The sequence below is a fragment of the Propithecus coquereli genome, unplaced genomic scaffold, assembly GCF_000956105.1.
Source record: "Propithecus coquereli isolate 6110/MARCELLA unplaced genomic scaffold, Pcoq_1.0 Scaffold122, whole genome shotgun sequence".
NCBI lineage: Eukaryota > Metazoa > Chordata > Mammalia > Primates > Indriidae > Propithecus > Propithecus coquereli.
In genome coordinates this window covers 3,722,131-3,746,548 of record NW_012136303.1, presented here as the reverse complement: position 1 = coordinate 3,746,548, position 24,418 = coordinate 3,722,131, and the positions used below count along the sequence as shown (strand labels likewise).

Genomic DNA, 24,418 nt, shown 5'->3' with positions numbered 1-24,418 from the left:
GGGAGCGCAGGGAGGGCGCACGCAGGAGGAGGTGGAGGGGCGGGTGAGAGGGAGGAGTGGGCGCGGGGGGAGGGGGAGAGAGGAAAAGGAGGCACCCAGGGAGAGGGGAGAGGAGAAAGGAGGGAGAGGCGCGGGGGAAGAGGAGGAGGAAGGAGGGGGCGCTGGGCCAGGTAGGGGGGTGATGAGGGCGCGCTGGACGCGCCGCCGTGCGCTTCGGGGGGAGAGCGCTCTTAAGGGGGAAGCGCTACGAGGAAGATCCCCGTGGGGGGCTGAGCCCGGGAGAGAAGGCGGTGGGATCTGTGCCCGCCCCTCGCTCCTGGAGGCTGCTGTCTTCGGTCCGGCGGGGGCTGGGAGGGAGCGGGCACCGCGGGCTGTCTGCGTTCAGGCCAGGAGAGGAAGACTTGGCCCGAAGAAAGTGACTCAGGCACCGCCAGGAACTCTCAGCGCCCGGGGGCCTCTGGGCAGCCCTAGACCCCCGTGCGTCTCCTCGGTTCCTGAGGGACGCGGGTGCTCGTTGGGTGGGGCCGCCGGGCCTGGGGGCTCGGCCCCCCGGGCGGTCGGAGCGAGACCCTGGCCTGGGAAAGCCAGGCACGTGGCCGGCTCTCTGCCGGGGCCCCAGCCCCCACCTCGGGGCCCCCCTTTCCTGATCAAGTTCAAGCTCGAGCTCCTCGGCGCGCTGCCCACCGGCTGCCCCCTCCCCTCCCCCCCATCCGCACCACCTCGCCTCTTCACTCTTCCTTTGTCTCTTTCCCACCACTTAGTTTACACCCTCCCCTGCTCCCCTCCTCCCCGCCTCCCTGCGGCCGCCCGAGCGTCCAGGCTGCGCTCACCTGTTCGCCCCAAACATCTCGGCGGTCCCGAGCGCCCGCCGCCCCCTCGGTCACTGTGCCCCGCCAGCCCGCACCGTGCCGGCTCCGTACGGCGTGCAAGCTACAGTTGTAAAGTAATGGGACGGCACCGCGAATGCTGCTCCGTCCCGGGCCTGGGCACGCACTGGCCGCCGAGACAGTGTCGCCGGGAGGGAAGACCCACGCGGATCGGAGCCGCGATCCTCCGGGCAAACGGACCTTCTCCGCCCGGGGGCACGAGAAGACGGGAGGGAGCGCCACGGGGTGGGGGGCCTGGACCTCTGAGCAGCCTCGGACCGAAACCGTAACGCGCTTGTCCCCACACGGCAGAATCAGACCCCGGCAGAGAAAATGGGTCAGGGGCACAAGCCCCGTCCCGAGCCCCCGTCACAACACGGGAGCCTCGGTAAAAGCTTGTGCTTTGACAGGAAGGAGGGGCTACCCTCGTGCAATTCTGTGGGGAAATGGCCAAAAAGGAAAAAAAAAACAACCACAAACCCCGATAACGATCCCACCTCCTGATTTTTGTGGTCGCATCCGAAGAGGAAAGCAATTTCTACTGACTTCTTTACGCTACAATTCATTCACGGTGGAACCAGCGGAGAAGAGAAAACGAGACAGCCACTGCGATTGTTTGCAATTTTGAAACAGACTGCCTTTAACCCTCCAACTTTTTTTCTGTAAAAAGCCTTTTTCTTTCTTCCTCTGAAAGCTTTGCATTGTGAACAATCCGAGGTAAACGAGGCTCCCCCTACAGGCGCGAGCGGGAAGCACACCGCCGCAGGTTCAGGGGGGTGTTCGGCCACCAGAGAAATAGAAAGGTGACAATACACCAAATTGCCCGCACACAGACTTCCTTCCGCGCATGCTAAGCATCTTGGCGTCAATATCAAACTCACACTTTCCTTTTAAAAGAGTTTAAGCACCATGTTACTCATTAGCACCTTTTATTCCTGAAATCAGGTGTTTTCAATTCACTCCCCTCAGTTTGCTCTATTAGGCCTTTACTTCTCATTATCTGGGGCGTGGGACAGTTGGAAGGCTTAGTTGCCCCAGTGTCCACACGGGTTGGTGCCCAAGAATGATTTTTAGAATGAATCAGTGGCCACAACACTTCATCCAGGGAAACGTGTTTCCAGCAGGGGACCTGTCCCTCCTCACTCTGAAAATGAGAAAATTCAGTCTCAGGGTGTCCCATCGTTACCCCCGCAACCAACGTTTCCAGAGACTTTTGACTTCTGGCCAGAGTTACTATTTCACAGCAGTGGTGGACATCTGGGCTTGAAATATAAAGCCAAATCCAACTGAAGTTCAAAGGTGGAATTCAACCCAGATAACCCACCTCTTCTCTGACTAATAAAAGAGAGCTAGTGCGGCCCAGGAGGGCAGAGCAGTGATTTTCTCTAGGCATGAAATGTGAACTCATTTACCATCCCTGAGATAAAACAGCCTCAGCCCCACTCAACCCGCAGAAAGCAGCTGAGAGCGCTGCAGAAACCCGGCTGTGCAGCAGCGCCGTGAATTAGGCGAGTTTTCCTGTGAGCCGGAGCCCACAGAAATCTCCCAGATCCTTATTCCTGCAGGAGCTGCCGCTCCTCAAGTAACCTTGTGAAGGCTGTTTTCCATGTCCTTGTGCCACTGAACAACTCCCTCCATCCTTAAAGTGGCCACAGCATGGGGCCCAACAAAGAATTGGGTGACCTATTTTCTTGACCACTAATTCTCCCAGTGATGTGCCCCTTCTTCAGGCCCCAGCCTGGTGGGAGGTCACAGCAGAGAAAGCTGCTCCCCTATGCTTAAGGGGGGCAGTGCTGCCTCATGTCACCTCCAGGCTGTGCAAACAGTGGGTGCTTTTGGAAACAGATGATTAGCATATGCAGCAACTCCCTTGAAGCAGCTTCCCATATGAAACGAGCATGTCCTACAAGTGGGGACCTGGCTGTGGGGCCCAGAGGTGTGCTATTAGGAATAACGGGACCCTAGTGTGACCAGAGCAGACACTGTCCAAGCATCTCAAAGCATTAAAAAAAAAACCATTTGTCCCCACAAATTACTTATTCATGACAGGAAAGTGTACCTGCACAACGGAGCTATTTAACAGACACCTCCGGTCCATGCGATCAAATTCAGCAGCCCCCAAAGTGGGGCAACCTGACTTGACATGCGCACCTGCTGGAGGGACGCAGCAGACAGAGCATCACCTGTGTTGTGTGCTCCCTCGTGTCATGTTCTCCCTCAACATGCCTCACCTGAATCTGATCGGGAAGAGACAATCGGACAAGAAATCCAGGGAGACTCTCCACAACACAATGGTCTGGGCATCTTCAAAAGATTCATTGTCATTGTCACTAATTTGTTCTAAATTATGAGACTAAAGAGAAATAACAACTAAATGCAAAGTGAGACTCTTGGTTGGATCCTGGAGATAAGGAGTGAGGTGGAGACAAGGTGGGGGGAGGGAGGGAGAGGCAGAGGATGGGGGTGGGGTGAGGTGGGGTGCCGGGAATTGAGGGTGGAGGCAAGGGTGGGCCCTAGGCTGAGTGGTCAGGGAATGTCCCTCCCAGGAGCAAGCCAAGATGTGTCCTGACTCCCCGATGGCAGAAGTTGACAGCTAGGTGAAAACCTGGGGGCACTGTCTTCCAAGTAGAGGGGACAGCAGGTGCAAAGGCCCTGAGGAACAGAAAGGTGTGACCAGCGTTGCTAGAGAAAGGCAGGCTGGAAGAGGGTGGGGAGATGAGAGTTGGGAGGGCAGCAGGGCCTGCCTTGAACACCACCTCGAGGTGTGCGGGTTTTATTCTAAGAGCGAAGAGATGATGCAACCTGAATTATGTTTTTAGATCAGGGGAGATGAGATTATAAGAGAGCAAGAGTGGTTGCAGGGAGACCCGTGAGAAGGCTGAATAGAAAGAATCTAGCCAAATGGGACGGGTTCAAGTTCTGGCTCTGATACTAGACAAGTGACTTTGGCCACCATACCTAAACCTCCCTAGCCCTGTTTCCTCATCTACATAGTGGATCATAAGATAGTGTGTTTAATGTAGCACTGCACCAGGTTTTCTCCTTTGAAATTAAAATCTGTGGTAGCCAGCCTCCAAGATGGCCCATGAAGATCTTACCTCCTGGTGTCACACCCCAGTCCCGTCACACTGCACAGGGCTGTGGACCAATGGGGTGTCGTGGAAAAGAGGTGTGTGACTGCTGAGGCTAGATCATAAAAGGCAGCTTGATCTTTTCCCCAGAGGGAGTACTTGGTAAATGGTAGCTTTTATCATCATCGTCATCGGGATTGTAAATTTTCACAATCGTGTTCATATCTCTCTCTGTAACTGCCGTGCCAGTTCGCCCTGCCAGCAGCAATATCTGGCAGTTCTCCTTTGACTGCACACTCGTCAGTGCTGAGTGTTAGCAGTCTCTTTTCTCTTTGCCAATCTGAGAGGTGAAAAACGGTGTCTGTTACTTTCCTTTGCCCTCCTTCATTTGGAATGTAAGTATATGTTTCTTTGTACCATGTGTTTAGTGGGCACTTTTTTTTTAAAGAACAACCTGTTCATATTCTTCGCTCATTTCTCTATTTGAATTGTTGATCTTTCTTTTTTGGGGGAGGTAAGAACTTTTTGGAAATGAAGAAAATTAACCTCTTGTCATATATTCTGCAAATATGTTTTCCTTTTGTTGTCTTTTTGTTTATGATAGGGTTTTTTTTTTAACCACATGGAAATTTTACATTTTTATATCATCCAATTAATTTTTTTCCCCCGATAGAGCTTTGGGGTTTCAGGTCAAAACAAAGACTTTTTTCCACTCTAAGATTATAAAGGCAATTCATCTGTATTTTCTTCTGGAACATTTATTTATATCTTCATCACATTTAAATTTTTATTTCATCTGTAATTTATGTCTACATAAGTAGTGAAGTGGGGATCCAGCTTATTTCTTTCTAAATAGCCATCCAAGTTGTCTCAATGCTATTATAGCTTTTAAATAAAAATAACTTGTCTTTATCCACTGATTGGAAAGGCCATCTTATATTACTTTCCCATTATTTTTGGAATTATTTATTCTATTGATCTATCTATTCCTGTCCCAATATTATAGCTTTAAAATATGTTTTCATATCTGGCAAGGCTAGCACCCCTCTCTACCCCAACCCCCATGAACTGTCCCTGCTCACGCCATAACAAAGACAATTAAACCAGTGTTACAGCAATCAGGGGTGAGGACCTGTGGCCTTCTGGATCCTGGAGAGCAGCCTCTTGACTGAATCCAAATTTGGACTCAGTCGAGGGGCCGCACTTGGGGATCAGGAGGCCACATGTGGCCTTAGGAAGTGTAGGTTCCTAGGCGCAGCACAGTTATGGAGCAAGGAGGATGTTTCTCCTGAGGGGGTGGAGGGGAAGGTTTCTGGAAGAGGTGACATCTACCCGGAACCAAAGAAGGTGGGAGGAATGCCACAGGTGGAAAGAGGGAGAGCATCCGGCGGGGAAAGGATGACAGAGAGAGCTCCACACACGCCTGGATTCGAAATGCTTCATCTGTGCGTCGGGTAGTAGCTCAGCTTATCCATGTATTCTTCGTATTAGCTGACTTTTGCACAGCTGGCTGCAACCTCACAGCCAGTTTGACACCTTTGCTGAAATCTAGGAGAAACAGTCCAATACTGTTTCCTCATTACTTCTCTATTTAGATAAATTTCCCATTATGGACATAACTAAATGAGCCTGACTTGTTGAAATACACTCTCCTAAAAACCATGACAAAAGGTAAAAATGACAATTTCATTATTCTCCTTTTTAGAAATGTCTTGCTTTAAAATGTCATTAAATTAATCTCTGGTAATGTCACTCTCTTAATCCAAAACCTTCAGTAGCGCCCAGTTACCAGCAGAATCAAGTTATAGCTCCCTCGGGCCTGGCGTCTGAGGCCTTCCACAGCCCCGAGGGCTTCATCTGTTCCTCTCTGAGAGCTCTGCTGCAGACAGACTCACTGTCTTCGTTCCCCCGTCACCCACGCGTGACCACGCCATGCCTTTGATCATGCATGCTTTAGACATGCGTTCCTTCCACAAATACGTACAGAGCCCCTACCATGAGCCAGGTACCATGATAAGGGCGGGTGACACAACGATGAACAATAGAGACACAGGTCTGCCCACATGGAGCTGCAGGCCAGCAGGGGACAGAGAGGGATTAAACAAATGACCACGCGGGTTCTTGATCTGCATGCTGGTCACTGGAGGGATATTCAGTTTGTACTTGACAGTTGTGAGACCTGCTAGGAAGGAAGTACCTAGGGTATGAGAAGGACCCAGTGGATCTGGGAGGACTCCACTGAGGAGGTGGCATTTACGCTGGGCACTGAAGGACGCATGGGTGTTCACTAGGTGGAAAGGTGCGTGGGCTGTAAACAAAGACACCTTCCACCCCAGCCAAATCAAGGCCCCTCTGAACTCAATGCCAGACTGGCAGACTGGCAGACTACCGTCTGGTGGCAAGTCTAGTTAGTCTTCCGTCACTTAATGTGCTTGTGGTACTTCCTGTTTCCTGCATTATACCTCATTTCCCCAGCTGGACCCGACACTCTCAGGACCGGAACAGGCCCTTAGATAGCGGAGTCCCCGGCGTCCCACACTCTGTAGGGACTCACTGCCAGCATGGCCTTGACGTCTTTGACAGAGCTCTGAGTGAAACACGCAGTCCTGAACACAGGCCACACTTCGTAGCTTCTGCAGGGTGTGCACCTGCCTCTTCTCTCTTCCTTCTTTCCAAGCACCTTTGGACAGGCTCGGCCGAAATGCCAAGGCCGGCCAGGCTCAGCACTCTCCCACTCCTAGGTGTGCACACAACAGCATGCATACAGATGTTCCCTGGGGAACACACACCAGCCTGGTCCTAGCAGCGCTATTCACAACAGCCCCCAGTGGACGCCACCCAACTGCCCACCGGTGAAGGGGGGAAAAACTGTGGCTCCTCTATACCATGAAATACCACTCAGCAAGAAAAGGAACTAACTACTGACTCACGCCAGGCACGGATGACGCTCACCAACTTACGTTGGAGCAAAAGAGCACGTGCTGTACATTCCATTTATATAAAGTTCTAGAACAGGCAAAACCAACCTATGCTACTACACATCAGGACAGTGGTCACCCTTGCTGGGGGCAGTGACTGGAAGCATCACCGGGGGTCTTTGGGTGGCGACAGTGTGTCTGGATATTGGTCACAGGAGGGAGGTCAGTTTGTCGGAAGGGACTGAGCTGTCCACGTAACGACACGTGCTCTTTGCTGTATGAGCATGATAGTTCAGTAAAAGTTTAAAACTGGAAAAAAGCCAGGCCAGCGCCGACGGCGGAGCAGCCCGGGGCGCGCTGTGATCAGGGGTTGCAACCCACTCCGCACCAGGAACGCGTGCTGGGTGGCGTGTGTGTTATCTTATTTAATCAGCCGAATAACAAGGCTGATATTCATTGCCATTGTGCACATGAGGACTGGGGGCTTCTGGGAGGAAGACTAAGTGACTCACCCAGTCACCCAGTAGCGAGGAAAGTGGCACTCAGAGACTGGACATGCCCACAGTCACAGAGCCGCTAGAAGCCAGCGGCCGTGCCTTGGTCTGAACCAAGGTGTGTGGGTCTCCAGAGTGCAGGTGGGCCCTGCCTCAGTGGGACCACTGGGCCAGGACACGCGGTACTGAGCTTCACCAACCTCCACCAACCTCCAGCGGAGCAGAAAGAGGAACCGAGCGGGGCGAGTCTGGGCCCGGCATGAAGCCAGAGAGTTCCCTGGGGCTGGGGCTGTCCCAGGCAGCCTTGGGTGGACCTCAGGCCTTCTTGATACAAACGCTGAGGGAGGCTGGGCCTGGGCAGCCCAATGGGGAGAAACTCTAGCTGGCTCCCCAGCAGGTGAGGAGAGGTGAGGGCCCCTCTGCAGGCTGTAAGACACTCGCTTACCCCTGTTCCAAGGAAACCACGCTGGGCAATGGGGGCAGGTCACCAAGAGAAAGGAGCAGGCAGCATCTCCTGCTTCGGCCCTGAATCCCTTCGTGACAGAGCCCACAGGTGTGGGTGTGAGGGCAGGTAAGAGGCTCTGAAGCCACAGCTGCTGCACAGAGACCTTTCTCGTGTCTGCATTCAGGTGTCTGGAGGTTGGCGTGCAGGGTGGAGCAGAGCAGGGGAGCAGAGGTCTGGGGACAGGTTCTGTTTGCATTCACGCCCTTCCTCGGCCTGGCCTTAGGTGACTTAACCTCTTGAAGCCTCCGTTTTCTCATCTTTAAAATGGGGGAACAATGACAGGGACTTATTTTTGAAGGCTGCCACGAGGCTTCCGTGCGGTGGTGCCTGGAGAGGGCTGGACGGGTGCCTGGCACAGAGCACCTGCCCGAACCCTAGTTATGGTCAATGACACTGATGTGAAACCGAAGTAGTGATAGTCATCGGTCAGCGAGTATATATCAGCCTCTACCGCATTCCCAGGCCCGATCCAGGTACAGGGACGCGGTGGTGAGAAAAGCAGATCTGGCCTGGTGCTGGTGCCCTGTGGCCAGCCCCCCCTTCCCTGCCTGTCCCTCTCTTCTCACCTCTCTTCTCCAACCCTTCCCTGGGGAAATAACAGCGTTCACGGAGGAGGGGACAGGGCTCTCTTGCTCACTAATTCCATGACTTCAGACAAATTGCTTAGGTTCTCTGAAACGGAGCCTCAGTCTCCCGTGCCGTGGAGTTGAGACCTGTGTCTGCGAGGCATCCGGCACACAGAAGGCCCCCAACAATGGTTGTCCCTGCTGTCCTCTCACCTCCTGTTCCTCGCTGCTCCTTGCTCCCCACTTTCCCCGTTTCCTTTCCTTCCTGTTCTTTTTCCCTGCCCAAGTCTGTGGCATCTTAACATCCAAAGACAGGGTCAAGTTCAGTTGATGGCACCCAGGCCATGGCAGGTACTGTGGACTAGTTTACTTGATACCCAAAACCAACATTTTCCCTTGTCTTTTTCAACTACAGAAGGTGGAAAAATGAAATTCTTTCTTTCCCAGCCTCCCCTACAGCTGGGAGGGGGATAGCATGACCCTGCTGTGGCCAATGAGATGTCAAGAAAAGTCTTTTGGCCACTTTCTGGGAAAGCTTTTACTTTGCTAGACTAGGCTTGCACCACCCCTTCCCATCTTTTTCTTGCCTGGAATGCGGATAAGATGGTTGGAGTAATAACAGCCAACTTGCGACCATGAGGAAAAAGGTCAACATCATGAAGATTCCAACTCAGGTAGCAGATTTTAGCGGCTCCTCTGCTATTCTTGTTTTGGCAGTGAAATAACTTCATGTTTTTCTATAAAGCCGGCTGGGTTTTAGCACTTGTGGTCAAAAGCATTCCTGACTTATTCACAGGGCTCCTCTCCATGGATGGACTAGGGCAAGGCCCCCACCAGTCCAGTGTGGCCTTTTCTCTAGAGTGTTGACTTCTTCAAGAGGACACAGGGGTGCTGTGTTCAGAAACCTGTGCATCTTGTGGTGCTTGGGGGACAGACAGGCATTTAGTTCCCTCACCTACAGGCTCTGCAAGGAGGGCAAGTGTCAAGGCTACTGCATGGGTGTGCCTAGGAACTCCCTGAGCCACAACAGTATCCTAGTTAAAGAGTATCTTCTGTTTCTATCTTATTTTTTCTCAAGGCCCTTGAAGCCATTCTAAACACTCAAGCCTTCAAATGACTGTGGGCCTGGCAAGGTATGGGCTCTGTTACTCCGTTCTACCGAGGAGGCTGCTTGTGGCTACAGTGAGGTGAGCCCCTCTCCTGACTGTCTTGGGCACCCCAGCCCAAAGCCCAGGGCTGTCCAGGCCCTGCTGCTGGGATAGTGCAGGAGGGACGAGAGGGGCAGGTGGCATGCTCTGCTATACAGTCAGCAACATGCCCATCTGCTGCTCACCGCTGACACACTCTTCCTCCCCAGAAAAGAGTCCCTTGAAGAAAGGGGTTCTTCTGTCAAAAAGCAAGTTTTGAAAACCATGGAAGCCTGACCCAAACCTGCTATTCCAGTAACAGGGAAGCTGCAGCCCAGAGAAGTGAAAGTTAGCCAGCAGGTCAGGGACAGGGCCACCCCTAGAACCAGCCTCACTGGACTTTCTCTCGAGTGCTCGTTTCCACTTGCTATTACCCATGGTTAAGCCCCCGCTGTCCTCCGGCAGAGGAAGATGCGCTACGAGCCGTCACATTGCACACCACAAACTTTGTGCCCAGCCCCAGGCCCTGTGAGAGCTGTCCTCTGCAGAGTGCTCAATCTTGTCCCAGGCATATCTCCCCCTTGCTCCCCTGTCCTAGCCGTTTGCTGTTCCTACCCCAGGGCCTTTGCACTTGCTGTCTCCTCTGCCTGGAAGGCCCTTCCCTCTTCGCCTCCACAGGGCCAGCCACTGCTCATCATTCAGGTCTTGGCTCAGATGCCACCTCAGAGAGGCCTTCTCACCTAGAGGCGCAGTCTATCATCTTGCCTTTTTTTTTTTTTTTTTTTTTTGAGACAGAGTCTCACTCTTTTGCCCGGGCTAGAGTGCCGTGGTGTCAGCCTAGCTCACAGCAACCTCAAACTCCTGGGCTCAAGCAATTCTTCTGCCTCAGCCTCCCGAGTAGCTGGGACTACAGGCATGCACCACCATGCCCGGCTAATTTTTTCTATATATTTTTAGTTGTCCGATTAATTTCTTTCTATTTTTAGTAGAGACAGGGTCTCGCTCTTGCTCAGGCTGGTTTCAAACTCCTGAGCTCAAACAATCCTCCCGCCTCGGCCTCCCAGAGTGCTAGGATTACAGGCGTGAGCCACCGCGCCTGGCCTCATCTTGCCCTATTTTAATTCTCTGCCCCAAACTTCTCACTTTTGCATATTTTTTCATACTGATTTGCTTGTCCTCTCCACTGCCTGTGAGCTCCCGACAGTGGGCACTTTGTCTCGTTCACTGCTCTGTCCTCGGCGCTCGGAATGGCATCCAGCACATAGTAGGAGCCTAATAACTGATTTTCGAATGAACGAAGGAGGAAATTTCTTTAAAACTATGCAACGCAGCGTGACAGTGTCGCAGGGAGGGCCGGGGTCTGGTGGGCAGAAGCTGTGGGCCTCTGTCTCAGGCTGAGTAGGGGTGGGGGAGCATCCCGCCCGCAGGGGTCCACACCCAGTCACCCTGAGCAAAACAAAGCAGCCAGCACAGATTCACAGCAACACTGCGCCCTCCCACCCGCAAAAAAAAAAAAAGAAAAAAAGCCTGTTAATGAGGTAAACACAATCACAACCAGGAAAAAGCCTGGCCATGCTTCTTCGAGTCCACCCAAAGCCATTATCTCTAATTGATCTCCAGACATCAGCTGCTGAAGCGTCTGAAACCCTCCTGCATCCTCCAGGTCTGGTTACAAAGCCCTGGCCCACCCAGCCCAGCGGAGTCGGGTCTCCTGCAGCCGCTCGGTGCTGGGCCTACCGGGGGGGCCCCTCGTGAAAGGGACTCCTCAGGCCAGACAAGAGTCAGGGGGGGTCAGGAACCTGCCTAAAAGCCACAACCACAGAACGCTCAGCTGCCCCGGGCTGAGCTGCCTGCGTTTCAGAGCCTTAAGTGGGAGGCTCCACAAAGCCACCAGGGGACTCGCCCTGGAAAGCAACAGAGCGACAGAACCCAGTGAGCGCTGGAGAAAGCACCCTGCCCCAAACATCCACTCGCTCTGGGTGAAAGAGGTGCCCAAAAGCTGGAGTTGGGAGTTTAATTATAAAAATAACAAAACAAAACAGGGCTTAGCCGTAAGACCACAAATCCTCTCTGGGTCTCAGGCAGGCTGGGCCCACACTCTCGGGGGGTCACAAGGTCGGCCATCGGTTCAGTGACCATCTGGATGTTTCGAGCCGCTTCTTCCTGGCCCAGCCCAGGAAAGACGCCTCCTTTCCTGTCGGATCTCTCTTGTCCTTAGAGACAAGCCGGGAGTCTGCTGCCCAGGCTGCCTTGCAGGGGCGGTTGACAGTCAGGGCTCTGAGAGGACAGGGCTGCCGCCTCCCTCCTTCATGGCGGCTCGGGCGGCAGCTCCTGGCCTCCGTCCTGGCTTCGACGCAGACAAGACATCCCGGGCCAGCCCCGCACGCAGGGTTGCTGCTGGTGGCACCAGGCAGCAATCCCGCCTGCGCCAGTAAATTATGGGTGCTGCCTGCATTTTTCTCCCCAGATAATGAAGTGGAAAGGCCACTTGCATTTGTGGGGGTGGATGTCTGCAGCCAGCAGGAAGGGGACTGTGCCTTGAGGCCCTGCTGGGGACAATGAGCCCTTGAGGTTCTCGGGGTATCCACTGACTCTGTCAGAGCCCTGGCTCTCAAGATAGGACACTGCTTGTTTTCCACTCCTTTCCCACACTGCTTCGGGGGGGCAGGAGGAGAGAGGAGACACAGACCTCTCTGAATCCAGGCTGCCCTCGCAGAAGAAAGGAAGTGCTCATTTTCTTTGGGTATTTGGAAACTGCATCGAGTTTCTAGAGAGCACCCGAGGATGTCTGATAACATATATTGATCACAAAAATAATGCCCCATAGCAAAAGATGCGTAACAAGGAGCTGTTCCTGCCTCGCCCTGTCTTCTCAAAAAAGAGGTTTCTGAGAACTCATTTCCTCTCTAGTTTAGAAATGGCCCATTTTGCCTGACACCGTTTGAGGAGGATGGGGAATGCTGGGCTATGTTTACGGCCCCAGGTTCCATCCCTGGGATGGTGGTGCTCCCGACCTGGGCGGTGAACAAAGAACCCCAGGGTAAAAGCAGCTCAGCTTAAGCACGTGGTCAGGTCGGAAGGGCCTGTGTAGTACTCTTCCCCCACCAAGTAGGGGAGGCAGAAATATTTAGGAGCTATGACTCACACCTATAATTCCAGCTACTTGGGAGGCTGAGGTGGGAGGATCGCTTGAGCCCAGGAGTTCAAGACCAGCATGGGCAATATAGCGAGACCCCATCTCTAAAATAAATAAATAGTGAAAACAAAAATATTTAGTCATTAGAGAAACAAATTTCTTTTCAAAGTAATTCTTTTCTTTTTCAATCCAGTAAAACTTTTTATAAAAAGGCCAACAAGGGGACAGCCATTCTTACTAGATACTAAAACATATTATAAAGTCTTTATACTTAAAACAGTGTGGTGCTGGTTCATGGATAGTCAAAGAGACCAATGGACTGAATAGAAGTAGATTCTGTTGTGGATGGAAATTTAGTTAAGTTATAAAGGTGGCATCTCAAATCAGTGGGAAAAATGGATTATTTAATACATGACGCTGAGACAAAGGTTAAGCAGGATCCACATCTCAGAATACAACATAATGAGCTCCAAATGGATCAAAGATTAAATGTAAAAAACGGCAATGAAAATATGTATGTTTTTTGCTCCAACAGCTGCAATGAGCACACAGAGAGCCTAGTTCTTGGTTTTCAATATGATTCTCCAATAAAAGGAATCCTTGAAGAAATGGCTGATTCTAAGATTGGGGCAGGAAATATACAAGATGAGCCTGGAGCATCTCGTAGTGCCAGGAAGTAAGGAAGCACTAAAAAAAAAACAAAAAAAAAACAAGAAACAAAAACACCCAAAACATTGATAGAAGTATGTCAAAAGAGCATAGGAGCCAGCTGGAAAAGTTCCCAATGGCCAAAGCTAGAACAATTTGAGCAACCAAATAAAGCAGTATTGAATTATAACCCAAAGGATAAAATAAATAGCCATGAGTCCATACTTAACATAAATGACTAATAAATAAATTAAGGAGGGGAGGGGACACATCTCCGATGCACGAGAATTGGAAATAACTTATGTGGATAATTCACTCTCCCTTTTTGAGGGCTAGGGGTGGGCTTCCTTCCAAAGAGGACGGTATGGAAAGGGGGAAAGAGAGGAACTTTACAGTGGAGAGAACTGACAAACATTATCTCAGCCAGGTGTGGTCAAGGCCAATGTCAACAATCATAAATCATGCTGATAGCGTGCACCCTTGATATGATGTGATGGAAATGGTCTTCCTCCTACTAACCCATAACCCTAGTTTGATATGGAGAAAAACATCAAATTCCAAAATCCTACAAAATACGTGACCAGTACTCTGTCAAGGAGATCAAAAACAAGGAAAGTCTGAGAAACTACCGCAGCCACGAGGAGCTTAGAGAGACATGACAAAAAAACATAATGTTGTCTCCTGGATGAAATCTTGGAACAGAGAAGGACATTAGATAAAAACTAAGGAAAGGCCTGGCGCGGTGGCTCACGCCTGTAATCCTAGCACTCTGGGAGGCCGAGGCGGACGGATTGTTTGAGCTCAGGAGTTCGAAACCAGCCTGAGCAAGAGCGAGACCCCGTCTCTACTAAAAAATAGAAAGAAATTAATTGGACAACTAAAAATATATAGAAAAAATTAGCCGGGCATGGTGGCACATGCCTGTAGTCCCAGCTACTGGAGAGGCTGAGGCAGGAGGATCGCTTGAGCCCAGGAGTTTGAGGTTGCTGTGAGTTAGGCTGACGCCACGGCACTCTAGCCCAGGCAACACGGTGAGACTCTGTCTCAAAAAAAAAAAAAAAACTAAGGAAAGCTAAATAGACTTTAGTTAACACACTGTATCAATATTGGTTTGTTAGTTATAACAAAGGTAGCATACTCGTGTAAGACGTTGCTAATAGGGGAAACTGTGCGTGGGGATGGTAATGTGGAAACTACGTATCATCTTCCCAATTTTTCTGTAAATCTAAAGCTATTCTCAAAAATAGTCTATCAAAAAAATGGAAACATGAAAGTACAAAGAGAAAGCATGGGGGTGGAGTGGAGTTAGCCTCTTTAAACCAAATGCAGAAGTCATTGAAGAAAAAATGGATAAATCTGAGTATATACAAATAAAAATGACCAAAGATAGACAGCATAAGCAAGATCAAAGCATAAAGAGCTGAGGATGAAGGAAAAAAAGGCAATGGATAACTCTGGGGAATCAAAAAGAAAAGAAATGTGATCTTAGTGTGCAAATTAGGTCAGCTAGGAATAACATGCACACAATCCTAATAATATAAATAATGGGTAGCGATGATTTATCTAATAGGTACAGATATATTGAGGGATGGAGGAAATAATACGGGTGTTTACGAGAGGGTGTGAAGCTGTAAATACTTATCTCCTACAGCAAGAAATTAGCAAGAACCACAACAAAAGCCCGAACTGAAAAATCAAGAACTAGTGGTATGAGCAGGTTATTCAGAAGCAGGAGTTAAATACCAGAAGAGATCGCTAAGAGATAAGAAAGAAAAGGCGCCTCTCTGGGGAGCAGAAACTGAAGTGGGGAGGCTGGGCACAGTCTGCTGTTTTTGTATGTGATTTTTTAAAAAATGCATCATATCAATAAAAATAAAAATGAACACACTCTGGGAGGCCAAGGCGGGAGGATCGCTTGAGCTCAGGAGTTCAAGACCAGACTGAGCAAGAGCGAGACCCCGTCTGTACCAAAAATAGAAAAACTTGGCTGGGCGTGGTGCTGGGTGCCTGTAGTCCCAGCAACTTGGGAGGCTGAGGCAGGAGGATCACTTGAGCCCAGGAGCTTGAGGTTGCTGTGAGCTATGATGACGCCACTGTACTCTAGCCCGGGTGACAAAAGCAAGACTCCATCTCAAAAAAAAAAAAAGAATACAAATAAAGAAAAATTAAAAAAAAAGATAAAGGGCCACCTGAGAAGCTATTTCTGAAGGTGAGCTGCCCTGGGGTTACGGTGGAAGGTCTTAGGGGCATAGGGTAGAACCTCATAGTGGCCACCCCAACTGCACGTCCTCTCACGGCAGAAAAGCTCCAGCTTCATTCTCTGCCTGGAGAGATCCAAACATCAGCCTTGGTCAAGGTCAGTATTTCAGTTGTTTTTGTTTTCTTGCTGCAGCACAAACCTTCCACAGTGCCAGGGATTTACTGAGACAGGAAGAGGTTTGGGCTATAGATTCTCAGATCTCGAAAATGTGGCCGGTGGAGTTCCAGGCCTTTCCCGTGCTCTCCAGTGGCAAGCTGGGCCCTCGGGGCTCGGCTACATAACAAGTAACAGATGGGCTGATCCTGGAGGCCTGGTGAGGGTGTCTGAGAAGAGGCCAGAGAGTCGAGCAGGCAGTCAGTGGGACAGGCTGTAGGAGGCTGGGAACTGAGAAGACAGTGGTCACCTCAGCAGGCAAGCCCAGTGGCGACAGAAAGAGGGGGACTAAAATCGAGGTGGCTGAGGCAGCAGACCCCTCATCCTCACAAACGTCACAGGGTCTACCCCAGGTATTGCTCCACACACATTTCCAGAGAGTGGACACAGGTGCTCGACTGGTCTGGAGAAGTGGCTCTTGCAAGACAGCAGCAAAATTTGCAAAATAGCGAAAAGAAACTTAAGATAGCAAAGATGTGCTGAGGGCTGCAAAAGAAAGATGCTGCCTCTCAGGGTGAAATCTAAGGTGCTCTTTATGTTCAACCAGACCAACCAGACCAACCGACCTCCTCAACCTCCCGCCAAGAGCAGACCTCCAAGGTGAAGAGGCTCTGAAGTCTTACTGGGAAACTGGGCCTTTGATAATTATAAAATATCCCACTTTGCCCTATTAAATGCTTTTTTTCGCCTTGAACATTTATTTGCTTGACATGAGTAGCATTGCTCCCTCTTTTTCGTTTTTGTTTTGATTTTCCTTTTTGTGTCATTTAAAAAAAATGTCTTTTGCAAATCCCAGTGGTTAGATTTTGCCATTTAAGAAAGCCCATCTGAGCCTTCTGGACTCTGTGTAGTAGAATTTAACCCATTCACATTCATTGTGATTTACTAATGTTTGGTCTTGTTCTTGTTAGCTTACTTTATGTTTTTCTATTTATTATACCTCTTTTTGATGGTTTCTTCTTTTATTCCCCATTTAACCACTCTCGCTGGACTGATTAAGTTTTGTTTCTTTTATTTTCTCTACCGGTTTAGACATTCTACATTCTATTTCTATTCCATGGAGATTACTCTTTAACTTAAAAAAAAAAAAAAATACTTCTGCTTCTTTAAGAGTCCATCGAAGGCTGCGCACACTGAGCTACATGGCGACATTTCCATTCTGCTTTTTCTCCCCTGAACTCTCACCTCACCTGGGCTACAGGACAGGCTGAGGACAGAAGCAGGAAATCATCACTGCTGTGAGGCTCCTAAAGCTGGTTATCCAGTCAGCACTCACGGGTCCTCCACGGCTCTCACTGTAGCCCATTACATCTGCCCATGTTTGGGGGGGTCTTTCTTGGCAGGGGCAGGTTCAGAGTGTTCAAGAGAAAAGAGACAGAAAAGATAATGATGGAAAAGTGAATGTGGTTAGCTTAAAAAAAGTGGAAACAGCCCAAATGTCCACGGACAGGTGAACAGATTGTAAAATGTGGTATATGCGTATACTGGAACATTATTCAGTCATAAAAAGGAATGAGGTTTTGACATGCTATGACATGGACGACGCTTGAGGACACTATGCTACGCGAAAGCAGCCAGACGCAAAAGGACAAATATTGTATGATTCCACTTCTATACGGTACCTAGGATAGCCAAATTCATAGAAATAGAAAGTAGAATGGAGGTTACCAGGGGCTGGGCAAGGGAGGAATGGGGAGTTATTGCTTAATGGGTACAGAGTTTCTGTTAGGGTGATGAAAACTTTTTGGAAATAGATAGTTTGTGATGGTTGTGCGACATTGTGAATATACTCAATGCCACTGAATTATGTATTTTAAAATGGTTACAGTGTCAAATATATTTATCATGATTTTTTCAAAAAGTAAACGTGGGGAGTTTTTCGAGGTGGGCTTGTTTCCCTCTCCACTTAGGGAGACGGAAGGCTGCGCAAGTTCCTGCTCAGAATCCTTTCCTGACTCGCCAGCGCTGACTGAGGAGGGCGCCCGCTCCTCGGCCTGGCTTCGGAGAAGGCCCTTGCTCTGGGTCTGCTCCTCCTCCCGTCCCCAAACTGGCTCCGGCCCCCCCAGCCCCAGGTCCTGCCCGAGCTGTACCTCTCGGCTTCCCTCTCCCGAGCCCTCTCTGCCTGTCCAAATCCCATTTTAAAAATAAGCCAGTGTCCCCTGACCTGCCTGGCAGGTTTCTAGCTCTTTCTGTTTTCTGTCCTGGGTTACACCTCCGTGCCTGCTGTCTGTCCCCTCTACTAAGAAGAGCTCCTTGAGAGCAGCCACACCATCCTGTCCATCTTTATGGCCCCTCCTTGCCCCTGGTCTCTTGTACGAGGTCATTCCATGTGTCTATTAAACAAACGTTGTAGAATAGTACCATCGGTACAGTGTGGCCATTGAGATTTCCTCTGTGCTTCTAATGTCCGGCACGGTGCTAAGCACTTACCTTGCTTGGTGTCATTTAATTCTTGGGAAAACTCTAGGAGGTGGGTGTACTAGTGTTGCTCTCAAGTAATCGATGAGGAAAAAGAAGCACAGAGAGGTGAAGCAACTTGCTCAAAGTCACACAGCTTGTAGGTGGTAGAGCTGGTATTGTTAGCCTGACTCCAAAGTCCTTGGCTTAACAAAGTGAGCTGAGAACAGTGCCAGCTGCTGCTCCACACTGGCTTGTTTTCAGGAGCAAGAGGACCAATAATTTGGGGACCCTGGGGCCTTGCATAGGGGCTACTGACCCTCCAGGTCCCACATGTGTGCCCTGGGGGAGGGGGATCCGCCCCTCCTTCCCAGCCATTCAAGACCTGAGGAAAACTCTGGGCCAGGACAGAACATAGAGGAGAGGGAGGCAGAGGTTAATGGAGGCCAGTAAGAGCCTCATGGCAGAGACTTAAACAATGGAGCCCTCCCCACTTCCCACGCTGCCTGCCTGGAGCACCATTAAAACCATTAGCGGGACATTAGTGCTGTTCCAGCACTGGAGCAGGGCGGGGAGGAAGGTGCCGACAATCTTCCTTTCTGTACAGAGCTCAGAGCCCGTGATATTATAAAAAAAGGAGCTGAGCCAGGGGCTGGGCCTCTCTGGGCCGCAGCCTCCGCTCCTATAAAATCAAAGTGTGTGTGGGGGGGTGAGGGGCACAGAGGAGCTGTCTCTCTGCTTCCACATCTGATTTCTATAACAGGGTCTTGGTTCAAATCCTGTGACCTCAGGAAAAATCAGGATAATGTGGACGTCGAATTACAAATGTACCCCTCTAGATAACTTAGCCTTCACAAGGCAGGGCGTGCCACCCTGTAACCTCCCTGCCAAGTTCCTCTCCCAATATTCCCTTACTTTCCTTATATGTAAGGTGGCTCCCAGGTCCCAGGCCAAAGTCCCTAGGCCTGTACTTGCCTCCCTCTGGCACACCACCTGCATCTCTGCCAAGGCGCACTCTCTCTCCAAACCCCATGGTACCTGCGCACACCACTACCTTTGCAGCCCCCACGCGGCTTTGGATTCTAATGAGCACTTTCTTATCCAGTCCGCGTGGGGAGAAACAGGGTGTGGCGCGTTGGCTGGTGCACAGGTTTGGGGATGGAACAGAACTGGGTTTCAACTCACATTAGTGGCTGTGTGACCTTGAACAAGTGCTGAACCTTTCTGAGCCTCAGCTATCAAACCTGTGAAATGGGGACAATAACTCGGGACGCAGGACAGTTGCCTGATTGATAAGCCACTTGCCTGAAACAGCAGCCGCCCCACTTGCTCTCTCACTGAACTGTGAGAGCCAGGCGGGCAAAGACGTGGCCCTATTCACCACTGTCTCCTGGGTGTCTGGAACAGTGCCTGGCTCAGAGTGTACAGATGGATGGATGGATGGAAGAATGAGTGAATGAGTCAATGAATGAACGAATGATAGGAAAACTATAGAGCCAGTTCCTTTGACAGATGGAAACACCAAGACCCAGAGGGTAAAGAGACTCAGAACAACATGGGAAAGCACAGCAGGTCATAACATCGCACGTGTAGGATAACCCCCCTTTACCCAACAGTCCGGAAGGGCGGACACCAAAATATTCACAGCGATCTCACTGGTGGGATTACGGTGATTTTCACCACCACGTAGCTTTTTGGCTACTGATTTTTCTACTGAGGCTGTGTGTTACTTGTGTAATTAAAAAAAAAAAAGAATGCAAGAAAACCAAATGAGACAGAAAACAACACCAGTGGCTGTGTGAGGAAGAGACCGCAGCACACCCCGTGGCATCTTGTGCCCGTCCCTGAAAGGGGACCTGAGAAATCACAGCTCAGGATGGCGCTGGCTGGGTCTGGCCCTGAGCACGTGGGCTGCACCCGCTGGGACCTCATTTTATCAGGGAATGTCATGACCATCTTCTGAGACAGTCCACGTTTCATGAAATCTTCCTACCCTTCCCCTTCCACGAAGATGTATTCATCGTCTGTACGACTAAACGTGATTCCAGTTTTATATCTTTATAAGAGTTATCTCGAATAAGAAAAAGCAAAAAACCTCTTTTATCAGGCTGCACTCCCCTATTTTCACCTCAATGTGGCCACCTCGATGACAGCTCCGGGGTCTGCGTCTTAGGATGGAGGTCTCTGGAGGCTGGAGTCTGCCCCCACAGTGCTTTGCATGTTGAGGACACTGTAAATATTTGCTGCATTGAACCAGACCTCAAGAAGAATCTTTTTTCTTTGTGTGAAGATTGTTCCTGGATTTTCATTTTATCTAACACCCTCTGCGGAGAAGGGCTCATTTCCCAGCATATTAACCCAGTACAACGAAACGACAAGTAACGTGATTCTGTCCAGCCCTCGAGAAAATCCCACCACCCGTATGTTGTCTGATCAGAGCAAATGCCTTACCATTTGTCTCTTGGATGTGTAATGTTTGAAAACAATGAATTATTGGGATTTTTTTCACCCAAAGGTTTTAGATGTAGAGCTTTGTTCAGCATTAATAAAATATCATTTATCCTGGTTCCCAGTTACTCTAGAATTGGGTTTATTTTCCACGTAGCCTGCATTAGTGATTTGCAAACACTACAGGTGTGCTCTGCTGGCATTTTGGGGTCAGAGCGATGGAATGGAACCGCCTTCAAAGCCTTGTATTGGGACATGGGATTTGACAGCCGCAGAACCTGTCCTGTGGCTGTGTTTGGACTGGGGGACAGGGTCATTCCCCCACCCCAGGGGAGGCTTGCTCTGCCTTTGCTGCCCAGGCAAGAAGCTCCTGGGTGCCACGGGCCCAGGTGCTGCCTGAACATGTCCTGCTACATCACCACGAAGCTGGCCAAGGAGCCATCACGCCCTCAGAGCCCACATGCTGGGTTGTCGAGGAGACCAGTGGCAGCACATACCCAGGGCTGGAAGTCAGACTCAAGTTCTGACTCCGGGACGGGGCGGAAAGAGCCTAATGCCCTAGTCAGGCCACAAGGACATAGTAGATTCAGATGTCACAACAGATGAGAACACTTGAAGCCAGAGGTGAGACATTATTGCCCTGGTTTTAGGCAGCAGCAGGGGCAGGAAGGACTCAGTTTGTCCTTCTTTAAAAGACAGGCCATTCGCTTTGCGAAGGGTTAGAGGTGGGCTGTGTGGGGAGACAGGCGAGGGGCATTTTCTTTTCATAGCCTGTTTCCATGGACGACCCCTGGCAAACCTGAGCTGCGGAGTTTGGGATGGCCAGGGGGCCCCAGGGCCACCCTCCAAGGCCCATCCTCCTGGCCTGTCTGGGCCCCAAGAGAGTGACAGAGGCCACGGGCAGGCGGCCAGGGCCTCTCTCTCCTCCCTCCCTGGGGAAGCCAGGCAGTGACAAAGGGCGGAGCAGAGAGAGTGACCCCAGAGTCCAGGTCTGCAGCTCCTGCCTCTTCCCTGCTGGGCCCTGCCCCTGGGGAAAGCTTTGCAAGGCTGGAGCTTCCGGATTTCACCAAAGACCTGCAAAGCTGCCTTCCCCGCAGACCCTCTAACGAGGAACACATTCTTTCCTCCCTCTCCCCCCTCAGCCTGCACTGCACAGCCCAGATAACCAGATAAGGGCCTCTTTGATTTCCAGTGTGTTTACACAGGCTGTGGCCCCAAATCTTGGAAAGAATCAACCACAATCAGGCAAGTTTGGGGCCACCTGCGGGTGGGGTGGGGGGACACCGCCGCCTTACCTGCTCCTGGGAGTTCATCACGCGCAACTTCATCTGCTTCAGGTACGTGGAGGTGAGGGGCATGTTGTAATCGATGATCCCCGAGACCAGAGGCGATGGAGGCTCGTTTTCTGGCAGAAAGAACAAAAGGAAACCCCTTTCAGTCTGTGCTGCGGTCCTGTCACCCACGTGCAGAATTCAGCGGGAGCATGTGGAGGAGGAAGCTACCTCTGAGAAGGGACAGGTTCGCTCACCACATCTGGCCCATAGATGTGGACTGCGTGGCGTGGAAAATATTTCTCAATGAGGCGCCAGCCTTTTAGAGATTTCACATGCTAAAAAATATGAATTTGGGGTTTCTTTGAAAAGTGGAAGATCTGGCCACATGGGCCCCCACTCCCAATGGCAACTGCTGCAGCTGAGCAGCAGCGCTGCTTTCAGGTGGGGGTGTGCTCTCCATTTGGCCGCAGTCCCCACCACTCCTTATCGCAGTGCACACCTTCGCTCAATCATCACACTTGCCAGGCCCTTGAAGGCATTTACGTTTCCAAGCCGGGTCTAAGTCAGCTCTCTTCCTGGTGAACACATGCCACCCCCTGCCCCACAGCATCGCCCGGAGCACCCTCAGGGGCTACGCAGTTCACAGGTCTGAGCCAGGCCTCCAGGGCCACCTCCCACTCACATGCTCCTCCCATTACTGCTCTGTTGGCCTGAAGATCAAAGTAATGCACGTTCTTTTTGTAGAGAATTTGCAAAGTACAGAAAGATGCAAAGAAAAAATTCAAAAACCATAATTGCACCAAGCAGCTTGGCATATGCTTCTGGTTTACTTTTTCCCTGTGATTTCTCTTCTTTACATACTTGATATTACAATGCATACATAGAATTATAGTCTGCTTTTAAAAAAGGTTTTTTGTTTTTGCTAAACATTTTGTCATAGGCATTTTCCCCACCATTGAAAACCTTGTTTTGCTTTACAAAGATAATTTTTATAGCTGTGTAATATTTTACCATAATACTGAAGTCATTCCCTTATGATTGGCTATTTAGGTTGTTTCATGTGGGAGCTATTATAAACAACACTGCGGGGAACATCTTTGTGCATAAATACTGGTCTGTGTTTCTGATCTTTTCCTTTTTGGAACAGATCCCAAGAAATGGAATTTGTGGAGTAAAAAGTGAGAATACTGAATAACTCTTAAAATCTCTGGCCACGCTGCTAGGAGAATAGTCTCAATCACCTGCTCCCAGGCCTCCCGCAGGCCAGGTTCATCACCCCAGGCCTTTGTCCCAAAAGGTCCCCTGGTGCCTAGTTCCATGGAAGGGCTGGGATTTAAGCAGTGTGGGAAGTGGGAGTGACTTCCAGACTAGCCGGAGCCTGCTCTCCACCGCTGCCACCATGGCCTAGAGACAGGATGAAGGGGAGGCAGGTGACAGGGCCAGGGTTGGGGAAATACGAGGACATCTGAGGGTGATTCGCTCTGCCTGCCCCTCCAGAGCTGAGCCCAAACCAAAACGGCCCCGGCCACCTTGAAAACGCTATGCCAGGTGACGGAAGCCAGGCAAAAAAGGACAAACGTGGTATGATTCCACCTGCATGAAATCTCTACAATTGGCAGATTCATAGAGACGGAAAGTAGAATAGCGATTACTAGGGACTGGGTGGGAATGGGAAGTTATTGCTTAATGGGTGCAGACTTTCTGTTTGGGGTGATGAAAAAGTTTTGGAAATAGATAGTGGTGATGTTTGCTCAATAGTGTGAACATAATTAATACCTTAAAAATGGTATAATTAAAATTTATCAAAAAGGCAAGTTTTTTGTTGTAAATGTTTTACAATTAAAAAAGAAAAAACAGCCTCTGCAAACGAGGGGGCAAAGTTACTCCAAGAGGACAAGGGACACTCCTGCTCGGCAAGGATGGGACAGCCCTGCAGAAAGGGGGGCACAAAACAGACTGGGCCGCAGGACTGGGGTCCCTCTGAGAATGTGGACTGCTGGTGGACTTTCCAGATGGAATGAGATATTTTATCAAGTTTTATAGAAATGCATAACTTAGTTTTGCTTTTTAAAGCTGTGTTGTCACCCACAGAATGTTTCATTTTTGTTCTCTGAGGAAGAGGTAAATGTCACTAATAGAATGTCTCAGAAACTGGATAGAAATGGACCGCCTCCCACCCCACCCGCCTTTCTTTTTTACAGGGAATTCTTCTCGGTTCTACGGCAGATTCTCCGACGCCAACACACATCAGCCTCTTTGGTGCAGATGTCTGGTGTATATGTGGAAACTAAGATGTGTTTTGAGGGCCAGTCGTGGTGGCTCATGCCTGTAATCCCAGCACTCTGGGAGGCCGAGGCAGGATGATTGTTTGAGGTCAGGAGTTCAAGACCAGCCTGAGCAAGAGCAAGACCCTGCCTCTACTAAAAATAGAAAAATTAGCCAGGCATGGAGGCGCGCGCGTGTAGTCCCAGCTACTCGGGAGGCTGAGGCAGGAGGATCGCTTGAGCCCAGGAGTTTGAGGTTGCTGTGAGCTAAAATGACACCACGGCACTCTA

At 50.3% G+C, this 24,418-nt stretch overlaps 1 protein-coding gene across 1 annotated transcript in view; it reads right to left on the bottom strand.

Annotated features, from left to right (window-relative positions):
• Positions 1-24,418, bottom strand: part of NOL4L (nucleolar protein 4-like) — a 121,391-nt gene that overhangs the window by 36,311 nt on the left and 60,662 nt on the right. Inside the window, exon 4 of the mRNA XM_012637744.1 lies at positions 21,885-21,994. Within this exon, the coding sequence (XP_012493198.1) occupies positions 21,885-21,994 (110 nt within the window). The remainder of the gene's footprint in view (positions 1-21,884; positions 21,995-24,418) is intronic.